The sequence below is a fragment of the Cebus imitator genome, unplaced genomic scaffold (assembly GCF_001604975.1).
Source record: "Cebus imitator isolate Cc_AM_T3 unplaced genomic scaffold, Cebus_imitator-1.0 Scaffold10, whole genome shotgun sequence".
Classification (NCBI taxonomy): Eukaryota; Metazoa; Chordata; class Mammalia; order Primates; family Cebidae; genus Cebus; species Cebus imitator.
In genome coordinates, this window is record NW_016107325.1 from 4,227,002 (window position 1) to 4,242,536 (window position 15,535).

The 15,535-nt window shown below is 38.6% G+C and overlaps 1 protein-coding gene across 1 annotated transcript in view; it reads right to left on the minus strand.

Moving 5' to 3' along the window:
* The window catches only part of LOC108316766 (lymphocyte antigen 75), a 145,377-nt gene that overhangs the window by 115,745 nt on the left and 14,097 nt on the right, over positions 1-15,535 (minus strand). The window contains 9 exon segments of the mRNA XM_017546868.2: positions 88-257; positions 394-482; positions 1,035-1,089; positions 1,091-1,128; positions 3,254-3,411; positions 4,349-4,540; positions 8,838-8,978; positions 10,115-10,225; positions 14,375-14,539. Coding sequence (XP_017402357.1) covers positions 88-257; positions 394-482; positions 1,035-1,089; positions 1,091-1,128; positions 3,254-3,411; positions 4,349-4,540; positions 8,838-8,978; positions 10,115-10,225; positions 14,375-14,539 — 1,119 coding nt within the window.

Below are 15,535 nucleotides of genomic sequence, written 5' to 3' on the forward strand. Positions count from 1 at the left end.
TTTCAAAAGTAAGTGAAGAACATCTTTGGGAGGAATGCTGCCTTTCATTGGTCACAGTATTCTACTACTTTAAAGATGAAGACACACCTGGCTCAAGAAAATTCCAGTTGGAAAAGGTTACAGTCTGCTTTCTTCCACCAACAGTTGCCCAATTATACTGTCCACGAGAATCTACATCTCTCAGGCCAGTCCAGAAGTATTTTCTTCGAGATTTATCATACTTTTTCATCAAATCATTTAGGTATTCTTGCTCAAATCTACAAAAAGAGAATCAAATTGGCAAGTGTTTCACAATGATTGACACTATTTGAAGATACGCCTTTTTCTTAGGAAGACTGTTTAGCAGAACTAAGAGTTGAAAGTTTATGAGAACAAGTTTACTGATGGTCACACCTGCTGGTGATAGTCAGATTACAGTTTGTTCCGAAAGGGACCTCATCCTTGTAAATCTTGTAACAGGTTTCTCCATGTCTCTTCCAGCCCTAAATCAGAGGAAAATATTGTCAAACTGTTTTCTGGACTTGATGTGTACCCCTCTGACAAGCATGTTTCTGCTACATTGATAACATCTTTGAACTTGTGGAAACTGAGGACGTGGCCATTGAATTCATACATGTGATGAGGGTGGGATGCAATTTCACAGATAACCTCCACAAGACTGTGAGCCTGTGTCAAATAAAAGGCATAGGCTACTTCTCTTTATCCTTGGTGCCTAGCTCATCATAAGAGTATAATATTTGCTGTATGAATTATTTTTTGATATTAATAATATTAGTGGGGAAGTAAAGATATCAGCCTTGAGGATAGTAATCCTAAAAATACTTATAGAAAATTTCAAATAAGTAACTCTTTTTCATCCTGTAAGAATGCCAATATGCTAAGACTTACTGCCTTCTGGCTTGTTCTAACGTAAGTGAACAGAACCTAGTAGTTCCTTCTATTTTATGAGTCTGAATTGTTTAAGTCTCAGCTACCATTTCTAACCAAGCAGTTGTAATACTGCTTGGGAAAATTTACACAGGGATTTTACCTACCTCATCTGGAGGACACATCTTATCAGAACTTGTGTCATTCAGTTTTTCTCCCTTTTAGTTTCTCCTCACATGATTGGACTTTCCACTGACCTAGCTTTGAAAGGAGACAAAAAACATTTGCTTGGAAAGGAAATTATTTACCACATATTCAGAACTGAATTCACAAAATCTATGTGTGTGTGTGTGTGTGTGTGTGTGTGTGTGTGTGTGTGAGAGAGAGAGAGAGAGAGAGACGGGGGGGGAGAGAGAGAGAGAGAGAGAGAGAGAGAGGAGGGAGGGGGGGGGGGGGAGAGAGAGAGAGAGAGAGAGAGAGAGAGAGAGAGAGACAAATTATCAAATGTGAGAACACCCTCCTAGAAAATGCTACTCAACAGGCTTGCAAAGTGATGGCTCACAGCCAGTTACCTCAGGATCACCTCAAGGTCACATTGTGGATAAATTTCGTTTTCTTATAAGAGTAACAATAAAATCATCAAAGGACATTTAGTATAGAAGTTGAAGAGAGAAGATTTCAGACCACGGTTGCCAGCATTCTAGTCTTCTTCCCTGTGGCATGGCCAAAGTTTGAAAGTTTTAGGCACATCACTGACCTCCCTTTCTCAGTTTCCTCATGTGTAAAATGTAGATGGTAGTTAGAATAGCTATTCTCCACGAATTCTAGATCAAAAGTTTTCTTCAACTCTACTACAGCCTAGACTTCAAAATTACCTCTTTCAAATATGCTACTTAGCATTAATTTGCTAAATTGAGTAAATAACTTTGCTTTCTTCAAATTAAATTTTAATAAGTTGATTATAATAAGGGTCAGTTTTGAACACTGGAATGCTGTCTAGGTATGTCATCAATTCACCTTTGCCCATGGCAACCCCTTTCCATAATCTGATGTTCTTCTATCATGTTTGATATCCTTTTAAACAGAGCACCAAATGTGACACCTTTCTAAATTTCTTTTAAATACACATAACATTTGTTGTTTCCACTTAAGTCTCTTCAGATGTCTGAGTGATATCATAACCAATTAGGAGTCCACAGGAAAGTGATGCAAATGAAACAAAGAGGTACATATATCTTTTCTGCTCAAGACACAGCCTATTTTGGATTATTAATAAAGGATGTTCAAAAAATGTCTAGGTGGCTGGGCATGGTGGCTCACGCCTGTAATCCCAGCACTTTGGGAGGGGGCAGGCGGATCACGAGGTCAGGAGTTTGAGACCACCCTGACTAGCATGGTGAAACCCTGACTCTACTAAAAACACAAAAATTAGCTGAGTGTGGTGGCACACACTTGTAATCCTAGCTACTCAGGAGGCTGGGGCAGGATAATTACTTGAACTTGGGAGGGGGAGATTCAGTGAGCCAAGATTGTGCCATTGCACTCCAGCCCAGGCAACAGAGTGAGACTCCATATAAAAAAAAAAAGAGAAATGTTTAGGCATTCTACAGGAATAAGATGTTCTCTGAAAAAGTTAGGCCTAATTTTTAAATAAAATTATTTTTTCACTTCTCAAAGTAGTATTGATATAAAACAACCTGAACATGAATTTGGAAGATGGGATTCTTCAGGTTAAGTTGTGGCTATCTGCCCAATATCACATTGATGACAGAAAGGTGAGTTGAGGCCCTGGTCCTGAGAGAAAGCAAGTCGCTGGAATCAGTCTGGCACAAGAATCTGAGTTCTAAAGGGATTCTCTGTATCTGTTTGAGACCAAAAGAGATGCTCTCAGATAGGATGTCGGTTGGTTATTTAGTAATTGCTTTTATTCACCTTTTCAAAGTAGCTACCAGAAAGATAATCTAGACTCTAGATTACTTTTCACCAACCTTTGGCACCAGGGACCAGTTTTGTGGAAGACAATTTTTCCACAGATGGTGGGGAGGAGGATAGTTTTGGGATGAAATTGTTCCACAGGAATGTGCAACCTAGGTGCCTTGCATGTGCAGTTCACAATAGGGTTCACTGTCCTATGAGACTCTAATGCTGCTGCCAATCTGACAGGAGGTGGAGCTCAGGCAGTGACGTTTGCTTGCCCGCTGCTCACCTCCTGCTGTGCCGCCCAGTTCTTAACAGGTAATCGTTTGTAGTCCTGCACCCATGATCTAGAGGGCCCTTACCTTTTATTTTCTTTCCAGGTTATACACAAACATCCCAACCAAAGAAATCTTAATATTATCATTAGGTATAACAGCAAGAACATAAATAAACCAGAGGAGTTTCCTACCTCTCCTAAGTAGGAAACACAGTTGGGCGTCTTATTGTAGGGAACATTTGGCTCATTCTCATCCCAAAATGTGAGAGTAACTTCAGTGCCATCTGACCACTGAAATAAAGTTGGTATGTTTATGTTCTTAAGGCCTGTCCATATTTCTTCTTTGGCATCTAAAAGAAAAATGTTTTATTCGTTTGGTTTTGCTCAATTTCATACTTTAATATGCACATTGTCATATGAATTTTTACATTCAGATATGGAGTTTTAAGAGCCTTTTTAGTATTCTTAAGTTGATTATTAATATGTTGATAAGGCAGGCAGGTTGGGTAATGAAAGCTTTTCAAGTCACTTGTGCAAGTAAAGTACATGGGTAGAACATCTGCAGGCTGGGTGTTCCTGATATCTGGTGTAGATAAACTCTGCTTTATGGGATGAATGAAATTCTATAAGTACAATCATACCTATCCCAATTTGAATAGAAATACTGTCCATTACTGCCCTTGTAAGACTCTGCTGCCTTCACAAGTGAAACAAGGAGCACCAGGCTGGCACTGAGTAGGTTCCTACTCTTAGCTATTATTAGTGAATTCTAGGAAGAGATTATAATACTGTCAGTCTAGTATATTTTCCTTTACCCGTCTTTAGCTTTCAAATAATTACAAAAGTGAAGTAATTACCACTTAAGTTTTTGGCGCAACTTAAATAGAATTTAGCTCATGAGAAGAGGGAAATCTTTCAATCAGTGGTGGTACTGTCAAATTGGTTGCCACTAGGCACATGTGGCCACTTAATTAAAATGAAGTAAAAGTCCTACAACAGAAAGGCTGAAGCTGGGAAAAACAATAAAAATAAAATGAAGTAAAAGTAATAATTCAGTTCCTTAGTTGCCCTAGCTACATGTCAATTACTCAAAAACTGCATGTGGCTTGTGGCCACCGTACTACACAGCGCCGATTGTAGAACAGTTCCATCACCATAGACAATCCTATCTGACAGTGCTGACCTGTGAGATCAATCTGTAAGCTTTTCATTCCCATCAAGAGTCTAAAACCAGGGATGCTTTAAAATGTCTTCAGCCTCTCAAATGGGATATTTTTTAAAACTTACCCTCATTATGGAGTTTTGTGACAACCACCTCCACATCTGCTAGAGAATGAATGCTGATTAAGTCACTACTGAAGGCTTTGCATTTTGTATGTGACTTATCCCAGGAATTACTTTCATTTACCAGCAGATAGCAAAATCCATTATTTGGCAGCCAGCCTGCATCACAGCGGGTATCTGAGTATGTCCAGACATCTGGGGGAAAAACAGCTATTTATATTCCAGTAAAAATAAATCTATTTTGAATCAATAACACTGCAAATTCTTTTTTCTTGAATAATGAGTCTTCTGGAAAACTGGGGAATGTGATCTCAGATGCTACAGTGACATGAATTTATGCGGTGCTTACCACATAAATGAGGTATACATGGTATCATAGGAATTCCCATTGGGATTCAGAAAATGATGTGACTTTTTAATGTGATATCAATGTGCTATATGGCTGAGCACAGACTATTAAAAGGTTTGGACACAATCAAGGGAGAGATTGCCCTTAGTCCAAGTAGACAGTAGAAAAATGTGTGTTAAGTCAGTTTCTGACAAATCTTTTCCTGGGTATGGAACTTGTTATGTTTCCCTGCAGTCTCTGTCCTTGAGAAGATTATAAGAAGGCAAGCCTCCTTTTCTTGCATGGTCAGCTTAGCAAGAGGATGTAGATTAATGCTCACTGTTGAACAAAGGACAGGCAGAGATTTAAAGGACAGAATAAGACATTTACACACTTTGCATCCAAGAAATGGCAGCAATGGAGGGAAAGGGCAAAGGTTACCCGTGGACTTCTTTCCTCCCCTCTGCTAGACAGATGGTCCTTATGGAATTAGTGATTCTGTTTTGACCATGATAAAGCTCACAAATGAAGGTCTAATCTTTCCAGATTAGAAAAAAGAAGGAAGTATAAACCCCTACAGAATACTTCTACCAGAAAGTGAGTTGGTTACTCAGGCTTCACTGATTCAGAACCATTTTGAATATCTGTTGTAAGAAAACACAGCATCTTAAAAATGTGGACAGTTTGTTTTTTTTTACTGACAGTTTGTTTTTTAAAGTGATTCAGATTCAGCTAGCCTCTTACGCTTGCAAGATAACTCAATTAACTTTAATATTCTGAAACAGCATGTATTGTTGTTATATTTTATAATTATGATAAAAGAACAGAGGAAAAATATCACCCATAATGGAACTTAATGCAATCATTTTCATATTCTAATTTTTGTCTCAATGAATACATATTTTTACGAGATTAAAATGATAAGTAGGCATATCATTTGGTTTTGTTCTTTGTATTTTCCTGCTGGCACAGTTATTTTAGTAAATGCATATTATTCAATCATGTGGAAACATCATGATTTACTTAATAATTGCTACTGTGAGATATTTACTTAATCTATCATCAGTCGCTCTAGTTTATTTTCATTTGTGCTGGGTTTTCTCTTATGCCTTTTATTGTATGGACTAAATTTTGTTTAAATCAACTTGGAAGATAAATGTTCATTTCCTCTATTACCTTAAAATATCCCCTTACAATCTTTATTCTATATCTAGTTTTTCCTTAAAAATTGCACTATGCTTCTTTTTAGATGACAAGACATTTGGATGATTTATTCCCTTCACTCATAGTTCCTTAAAGCAGGACACTGAAAAATCATCCTTTGTTGGGGATTGGTCATAGTGGTAGGGAAAAGCTATAGGGAAAGGACACAGAGCCCCAGGGGAGCATAGCTGAAGGCAGCTGTTCTATAACTCTGAGGCAGAGGGCAAGGAGTAGGTACAAGGGAATGTAGGGGAATTTATCTTAAACAGGCTTGTTTACTTATATTGACTAGGAACTGACCTTTGATCATCCCCGAGTGAAGTTCTCTGAAAGGGGAACAATAAATGCTAATTACCTACAGGTTGTGTTTCTTCCAGATTTTCATCATTGTGCCTTCACTGAATAAAAGCAAGCAGCTCCAGTTTCTCGGGGCAGCTCTCTGGCCACAAAAGCCAGTCAGTCACCTAACTACTCTTACACTGCATACTTGTGTCTGAGTACTCCTTTTATCGGTTGTCGGCCAGGGTCTGCGGGATGGACCCAGCAGGTACTGCCCTGTGTGAGGAGTGCTGCAACAGATTGTGACAAACCCTCAAAAACGAAAGCGAAATGACTGCACAATAAGTAATTGGTGCCCACTGGGGATTTCCAAGTCGAGCGGGTTTTCAAGCTAGGGTTTTATCATGGGACAACAGCTATCAGCTCAACAGCAACAGTATATAAAAGTATTGAAACAGCTGCTTAAAGCTAGTGGAGCCTCGATCTCAAAGGTCCAATTAAGGGACCTAATGCAAACTGTAGTTTTCCATAACCCATGGTTCCCAGAAGAAGGCACACTAGGCCTAGAGCTCTGGGAGCAAGTGGGAAGAAATCTTAAATGACATCATGAACAAGGGCAATGGGTCCCAGCAACAACTTTAACATTACGGGCCTTAGTTAAGGCTGCTTTGGCCCCACTCTACACAAGAGCCAAAAAAGTGAAAGGAGGAAGAACCATCATCTACCTTACCACCTCCTCCTCCTCCCTCAGCCCCGCTGTTATCAACTAAAGGTGCCACAGAGGAGGCAGAGATTTTCCCTGAGCGGCCTCCCACAATAAACTGGAAAAAAGACTGGGACTCTGTCTTAGGCAAGTGACATTAGAAGGGGATGTCTTGGCTTGCCCGGTGATGCAAGGTCAACAAGGCAATCAGGTATATGAACCCATTACTTTCGACACTTATAAAGAGACATCAAAAAGCATTAGAGAATACAGAGCCGCTAGCTCATTTACAAAAAGATTAATTGAGGCCATAGCAGACGGCTTCCATATGACCCCATGGGACTGGTCAGTGCTAGCTAAAACAACTTTAGAGGCCAGTCAATACTTCCTCTGGAGGGCAGAATATGATGAGTTGTGCAAACAACAAACCAATCAGAATCAATCCTTTCCCCTTGATAGGTCTGGCTGCGTCCCCACCCAAATCTCACCTTAAATTCCCATGTATTGTGGGAGGGTCCTGGTGAAAGGTAATTGATTCATGGGGGCATGTCTCTCCCATGCTGTTCTCGTGATAGTGAATAAGTTTCACAAGATCTGATGGTTTTATAAGGGGGAGTTTCCCTGCACAAGCTCTCTCTCTTTGCCCACCACCATCCATGGGAGACAGGACTTGCTCATCTTTGCCTTCTGCCATGATTGTGAGGCCTCCCCAGCCATGTGGAACTGCAAGCCCATTAAACCTCTTTTTCTTTCCAGTCTTGGGTATGTCTTTATCAGTAGCATGAAAATGGACTAATACACCCCTCCAGTTTTGAGTATTAGTTTCTCTCACTTGGCGAGGATGTAATTAAATACCAGGTATACATCAGGCCCTATGCTTGACAGTCAAGGCACTCCTCTTCTCCATTCTTTCAAAAACGCCTCAAACCTTTCTACTCCTCAAAAACTTCAGTCGTTCTTGCGTCTCTTTCATCCTCAAGCTCCCTGAATAACCCCCCTCATTGTACACATTGTGTCCTTCTGCACCTCTCCTTTTTACTTGATTTTTCGATGCAAAGACCAGCCTGGCAGAGAAGGATAGAAGAAGGCCAGGTGCTGTGGAGGACAGGGTGAAGAAGCCTGGGATTACTCCTTTTGCCTCATTATGGAGGCATGCACAGTAGTGGTTCTCAGACTTGACCACGCAGTAGAACCACAGGGAGAGCTTCTTAAAACACAGATTGCTGGCTGGGTGCAATGGTTAATGCCTGTAATACCAGTACTTTGGGATGCCAAGGCAGGAGGATCACAAGGTCAGGAGTTTGAGACCAGCCTGACTAACATGGTGAAACCCTGTCTCTATTAAAAATACAAAAATTAGCCAGGTGTGGTGGTGCATGCCTGTAATCCCAGCTACTCAGGAGGCTAAGGAAGGAGAATCCCTTGAACCCAGGAAGTGAACGTTGCTGTGAGCTGAGACTGTACCACTGCACTCCAGCCTGGGCAACAGAAGGAGACTATGTCTCAAAACAACAACAACAACAACAAACAAACAAAAAAACAACACAGATTGCTGGACCCCATCCTGGGAGTTTCTGATGTAGCAAGTCTGGAGTGGGTCCTGAGAGCTTGTATTTCTAACAGGAAGAGGTGATGCTGATGTTTTTGGTCTGGGGACCATCCTTGGAGAACCACTGCTCTGGAGAAAAAAGAGCCACACACGAACAGAAGTATATTTCCTATCTCGAATATCTCTGCCTTCTCCTGGGCACATATTATTATGTAATACATATTATTATTTAATATTCTTCATTACCTCAACCAAAGCTTTATTGATATATGGTTGATAATATCTAACCATAGGGTCAAAAATCAAGTACTTTTCTATACTGTCAGTATCAGGAGAAGGAAAGTTGGAAATGGTTGTCAGAAATGATTTACTTTTTTTTCACAAAACTATGATTTTAAGGCCTATTTGAATGAGTAAGTGAAGATGATACCTGTTAACTCCACTGTATTATTTAATGGTTTCCTGCAGACATAGGGCAGTTGAGCTTCACAGGAAAAGCTCTGCCACAGACCAGACTCGGCATCCATTCTTGCACAGCTGGACCCACCTATGGTAGGTGCACTGGGCCTATCTTAAAACAGAACATTTTTCAAAGCATTAGAATGAGAAAATTAGGGCCAGGATGGTGGTCAGAAAGAATAATTTATATTCCTAATTTTATGCTTTTATGGGAACTCATAGTATACTTAAAATGTGTAAGCCTCAATAAATAATTATGTGCTCAAATATGTCTTTCTTTTAAAATATAGGATCTAAGGGGAAAACACTATGATATATTATAATTTTAAAAACAAAAACAAAACAAAACCTTTTTTTCCCCAAATGACTTCCAGGTCATATTCTATGGTTAGTAGCTCTTAATTTGCTACTTCATAAAGTAAAAATATTAATTTATCATTGTCATGCCATTAAGGCCTTGAGTTAAAGATTATCTTTAAAGATTCTATTTACTGAAATAATAAGAGTATTACTTCATTTACTGATAAGGAAGTTTAGCAACCTAAATTAACTAAAGTGACTAACTCAGTTTTCCCATATACGTGCAGAGCAGTTTTGTACTGAAATTAGTGTTAACTTTAGGTTCTACATTTGCCTAAGATTTTATTCTATTTTTCAAAGTTGTCTAATCCTTCATTTGGGCAGAACGTCTTTAGGCTCTGCGGCATTTTGTTTGTTTTATTCCCTACAAGACTTTCTTTGAGGTATTTGTTGTATTATAACACACAACCATTATGTTGTCAGTACTTGGGTGCTATAGCGGGCAGACCCCAAGAGTTTGAAAATGAGGTGATATTTCATATTAGAGTTAAGCTGCAGATGAAATACAGCATGGGTGAGTCATAGACATGCCAAGTCCTTTAGGGACACAGAATGGCTCCTAGGCCATGTGGTGGAACTCATTCTGCTCTTACATAAAAATGGAGGGTGGTTATAGAGCTCTAAAGGTTCAAAGGCTCAGTTGCCCATGGTGTGGTTCAGCTTGGCTATAACAGTACCATAATTAAGAATGGTTTATTTTTTTTTAAATTTATTTTCTTAGTGAACAGTTCACAGACAAAGAATGGTTTAGGAAGAAAAAATTCTTCTGAGAGGTAATCATAATAGGAGTTGCCAAGATTTTGAAATTTTCTAAGCTATTGGTAAGTGAGAAGCTTTTGCTTTCTTGAAGATTTGTTGGTGCAGAGGGGGTAGGGAAAGAACAGTTACCTGGGTCCCAGTTGAGAAAGTTTAATGGTTTGTGGTCTGACCATTCCCAGCCTCTAGCAGAGTACAGTTGATTTAAACCAATCCAGAAAATTCTAGCAATGCCTTCTTTTTCTGTAAGAATTAAAAAGTGACAAAGTTGCGTAAGTTATTATCTAAATTAGACTTACATTTCTACTAATAACAAACAAATCTGCAGACCTTGATTATAAGGCAGCAATCCCTGTAGGAGGCTATCTATGCATCAAAGGCAGGCAATGCTGATAGACAAGAAACTTCAGACTATTGAGAAACCCAAAGGCTAATAAGTTAATTCAATTCTGCTTTCCTATTAGCTTGTCAAATTCCCTTTCATCTAAGGTAAGAACATAAGCTTCTCAGAGTAGCTGTCTCACTATCTATTTTTAATCCTCTTTTATTAATATAGAAGACTTATCAAAAGCAGCTTCCATTGTACTTCTAGATTTTGAAGATCTGACTGTATTCCAAAGTGACAATTTAAATTCATTATGCATACACATAATTTGCCAGGTTCTAGGGATATAAAAACCAAAATGAAAAAGTCCCTGCCCTCATGAGAATTTCAATTTAGTAGAAGGATACAGACATGGATCCCTCAAATGATCATGTTTTTCTGGGACTGGGTCAGAAATATGTATAGGAGCTGTTTATGTATGTATATGTATGTACAGACTGGAGATACAGAATGAGACACACACACACACACACACACACACACACACACACACACACACACTCTACAGTGGAGACAGATCATTCAAATTTATTACTTGACAACCAGATGCCATCAGCAATTAAGAAAGATAGAAGGCGGGTGGATCACCTGAGGTCAAGAGTTTGAGACCAGCCTGACCAACATAGTGAAACCCCGTCTCTACTAAAAATACAAAATTTAGCTGAGCATGGTGGCACATGTCTGTAATCTCAGCTACTTGGGAGGCTGAGGCAGGAGAATTGCTTGAACTCGGGAGACAGAGGTTACAGTGAGCCAAGGTCATGCCGCTGCTCTCCATCCTGGGCAACCGAGTGAGACTCTGTCTCAAAAAAAAAAAAAAAAAAAAAAGATAGAAAGCAGATATAATTTAGGTAGTGAGGCCAATTTCTGATATGTGACTCAATGTGCATATGCCCACAAAAAAGTGGATGCAATCAAGCTGGTATGGGTTCATGTATATTGAAAAGGGAATGTGTAAATGATAGTAAGGATTTTCAGTACTGCTTAGGAAGTCATTACTCCTGGATCAATATTTACACATGGTAGTTTTCAGTAAAGGGGTACTTAATAAAAATTTATTTTGATTTGGATACTGTGAGTTTTGGAGGTTAAAACACAGTTTTCTTGGGTTTTGGGAAACTAACAGTCATAATTAGGCATATTGATATGCCTAAGAAGCTTTCGTACTGGAAGAGGAACTTGAAACATTAGAAACAGATATACTTTTAAAATTTATGATATATATTAAATGTGGGGCATGTCTGGCCAGGAGTAGGGTACAATAAGGTCCTTTACCGTGTTACCTTACTTTCATGAGTTATTAAAGAAAGCCGATGCATAAAGAATCAGGCAACATTTGTTCCTCTAAATGTGTCATTAGATTGTTTGGTAGGATGTTTATGGTCACACTTTGGCACTTTTCTCCTTCATTGAAATCATCACTTTCCAAATGTTAATATTCTAGGAAACTTAAATTTATTGGCATTTTCCATTCTCAACAATATTTTTTTGTAAGGCTTCAGTGAGGTCTGGAAAAGAATTCCAATGCCAAACAGTAGCCCATTTGGCGTATTTGGCAGATTTTCATTCTAAAGATCTGAATATTCACGTGAGAGACAATACAGGAAAAGGGTAAAGCTGTGAGTAAGAAAGGAGGTCTGAATGAAGCTGTAACCAAAAAGAATGATAAAAGACCTGTGGCCTTTTAATGATAAAATGAGATAAAGAAAGATATCTAAGAGGGGTAAGTAGTAGTATAAAAAAGTAAGCTGGGCATGATCCTGTGCTCCTGTAGTCCTAGCTACTTGGAAGACTGAGGTGGGAGGATCGTATGAGCCCAGGAGTTCAAGGCTGTAGTGTGCTCTGATCACACCTGTGAATATCCACTGCACTCCAGCCTGGACAACAGAGTGAGATTCTGTTTCTGTTTCTAATAAATAAATAAATAAATAAAGAATTCTGCAATTTTATATGTTGATATTCAAATCCCAATCTGACACTTATTAGCTGTATGATGTTGGGTGTGTTACTTCTAAGTATCAATTTCCTTATCTAGTGATAAAACATTTGTTTAATGAGGTTGTAGTAATGATTAATGGATTTATCTGGAGAAAGCAGGGCTTGTTTATTGCAAGTATTTATCAAATAGTTCCAGTTGTTATAAAATAGTGTGACAGGATCTATCTGAATTAGACAATATTTGTTTGTTTAATATGTAGCAATAAAGCTTTGTGCAAAAGTAAAAACAACCCATGAGACCCATTTGTGCCTGCAAAGAACTTATAGTCTTATAAAAGGTGAATCCATTTATATATCTGATACAATTTGTTTTCAAACTGACTGTTCAAATTTAGGGTCTGCTAAATACTTGTGGGTGACTTTGGACAAGTTATATTTCCTCTCTGAGCCTCGAATTCCTCATCTGCAAAATGGCATAACGATAATGTCCACCTCATAAGGTAGTTAGATGGGATTAAATGAGATAATGTATAAAAAGTATACAAAGTGGTCTGTCTGGCACTTCATCATCACATATTACTATTATTTGTCTTTCATCCAAAGAATAAATAATCAGGGACTCAGTAACTTAGGTTTCTTGATTTTTAAATATAATAAATTTCTGTTTACATAGTTTCTTCAAAAGATATAAAAGACTCTGGAAAGTGTTACAGAATTTTACTGAGTACATAAAAGAAGTCCTAAATAAATAGAAAGGCATATAATTTTCATGGTTGAGAAGACAATATTGAAATATTGAAATAGCAATACCTTTTTTTTTTTTTTTTTTTTTTTTTTTGAGACAGAGTTTCATTCATGTTACCCAGGCTGGAGTGCAATGGCGCGATCTCGGCTCACCGCAACCTCAGCCTCCTGAGTAGCTGGGATTACAGGTATGCACCACCATGCCCAGCTAATTTTTTGTATTTTTAGTAGAGACGGGGTTTCACCATGTTGACCAGGATGGTCTCGATCTCTTAACCTTGTGATCCACCCGCCTCGGCCTCCCAAAGTGCTGGGATTACAGGCTTGAGCCACCACACCCGGCCAGCAATACCTTTTATTTATTTATTTTTTTAAGATAAGGTCTCACTCTGTCACTCAGGCTGGAGTGCAGTGACGCCATCAAAGCTCTCTGCAGCCTCAATCTCCTAGGCTCAAGTGATCCTTCTACCTCAGCCTCCAGAGTAGCTGGGACTACAGGCACATGCCAACAGCCAATTAAAAAATTTTTTTTGTAGAGATGAGGTCTCACTTTGCTGCCCAGACTGGTTTCAAACTCCTGGCTTCAAATAATCCTCCTGCCTTTACCTTTCAAAGTGCTGGCATTGCAGGTATGAGCCACCACAGCCAGCCAATTCCTTTTTAATGAATCTATAATTCAATACAATTCCAATCAAAGTTCCAATAGGGTTTGCTACTGAAATTAACAAGGTGATCCTTAAATTCTTATGAAAGGATAAATGGTCTTTTAAAGTTTTTATCTATTCTTATTTTGTTTTCATAATTAAAAATTAAAAAATTACCACTACCACCCCCCAAACAAAACAAAGTCCTATCCACTCTGTGTCCATGTTATTAAATTCACTTTAAGATTTAGTAAAACACTCCTTGACCCTGGGGACTGTACCCTTTCACTCAATGCGAGGACTTTTACTGAGGCCATCTAGTATAACTTAACCATCTTCCTTCCCTTCCATGAATTCTCTATTTTTCAATGTTCAAAGAGTTTAATTGTTCACTTTTTAAAAAATCCTTTCATTTAGGATTAGGGTAGCAGTTTAATCTTGCTACCCAACCTTGTTTTCTAAACATCAGTCTCTCTTTAGTTTCCATCACAAGATTCATTTCTCAATGGTGAAATATGATTACATTCAGTCCTTTTTTGCTTATGGGTTTCAGTGTTGAAGTTAAAATCCCAAGAGAGGCCAGAAAAGATACATACAAAGAAACACATCTGGATATGAAAACAGAATAAGCACCTTTACAATTTTAGCCACTTTGCTCTATCACATGCAAGTAAAATCTACCTTTAAGGTAAGTTAATTCAGCAGCACTGTTGATGCTCAGTAAATCAGCTCCTTGATTCTGACATGAAACATAAGCTTCTTTCCAAGAAAGAGCTGCCTGAGTATTAAATTGGTAGCAACTTCCAAACTGTTCATGCTTTTCCCAATTATCTTCACAACCATTTTCTGTTGAGAAAAAGATACATCAGTGATCACAAAGTAAGGACATAATGTTTTCTATTACTTAGAATGCTACGAATACTGCAAGTCAATTTGCATACTCTTAGGATATGCCCAAATGGAGACTGCCATCCCTCCTTAGACCATATTTTGATCACAGTAAAATTGGAATTATAACACACCAAATTACCCAGGCTGGTTGAAGCTTCCACTCTTTCCTATGTTCTACTCTCCTTTTATCCCTATCAATTACAATGCTATGTTTTTGCCCATGTCCCTGCCTGCCCTCTGTCTGAAATACAAATCTCAGTGTGCACATGTTGTGAACACTAAGCTAATGAAAAACAAAGCTCATCTGAACATAGGGGCAGACTACAGAGGGTTTGCCCACAGCCTGCATAGAAACGGCTGTATGTGTATGTGTGTGCACAGACATGCTGCTTAAATGGCCAAGATACTGAGCCCAAGTGAGTACCTTATTTGGGAAACTAAGTCCAAGCTTCTCCTTAACATTTTAATAAAGAATTGAATATATGATATATAATTCACATTAGATATGCATTATATATGCATATGTGTGCATATATGTGCCTATAATTATTATACATATATGCTTGTAGAGTATATATAATTTTAGACAAAGAACCTGCAAGCTGTTTCCTGAATGAGATATAAAAGTTTCAAGACAACTGGTTCAAAATATACTCAGATTTTCCCATGTACTACCATATACTCCCAATAAGAGGGGAAGTCCAATGCAGGCTGTGTCAAATGTATCCCAGGCTCTAATTGGGAGACTTTCCAAAAGGTCTCCTACAGCCAGTTACATATCAGACCCTATAAGCTGGCAGGGCCTTTAGAGATCATCTTGTCTAATGTCCTTATTTCACAGACAGGAACAAGATCTAGAGGTGACTGTGGCAGAGCTATAATCAAGGGCCTTGATTGATCCTCTGAGTTGCACATCCTGCTTCTTCAGCCATTTTTCTATGGCATAAATAG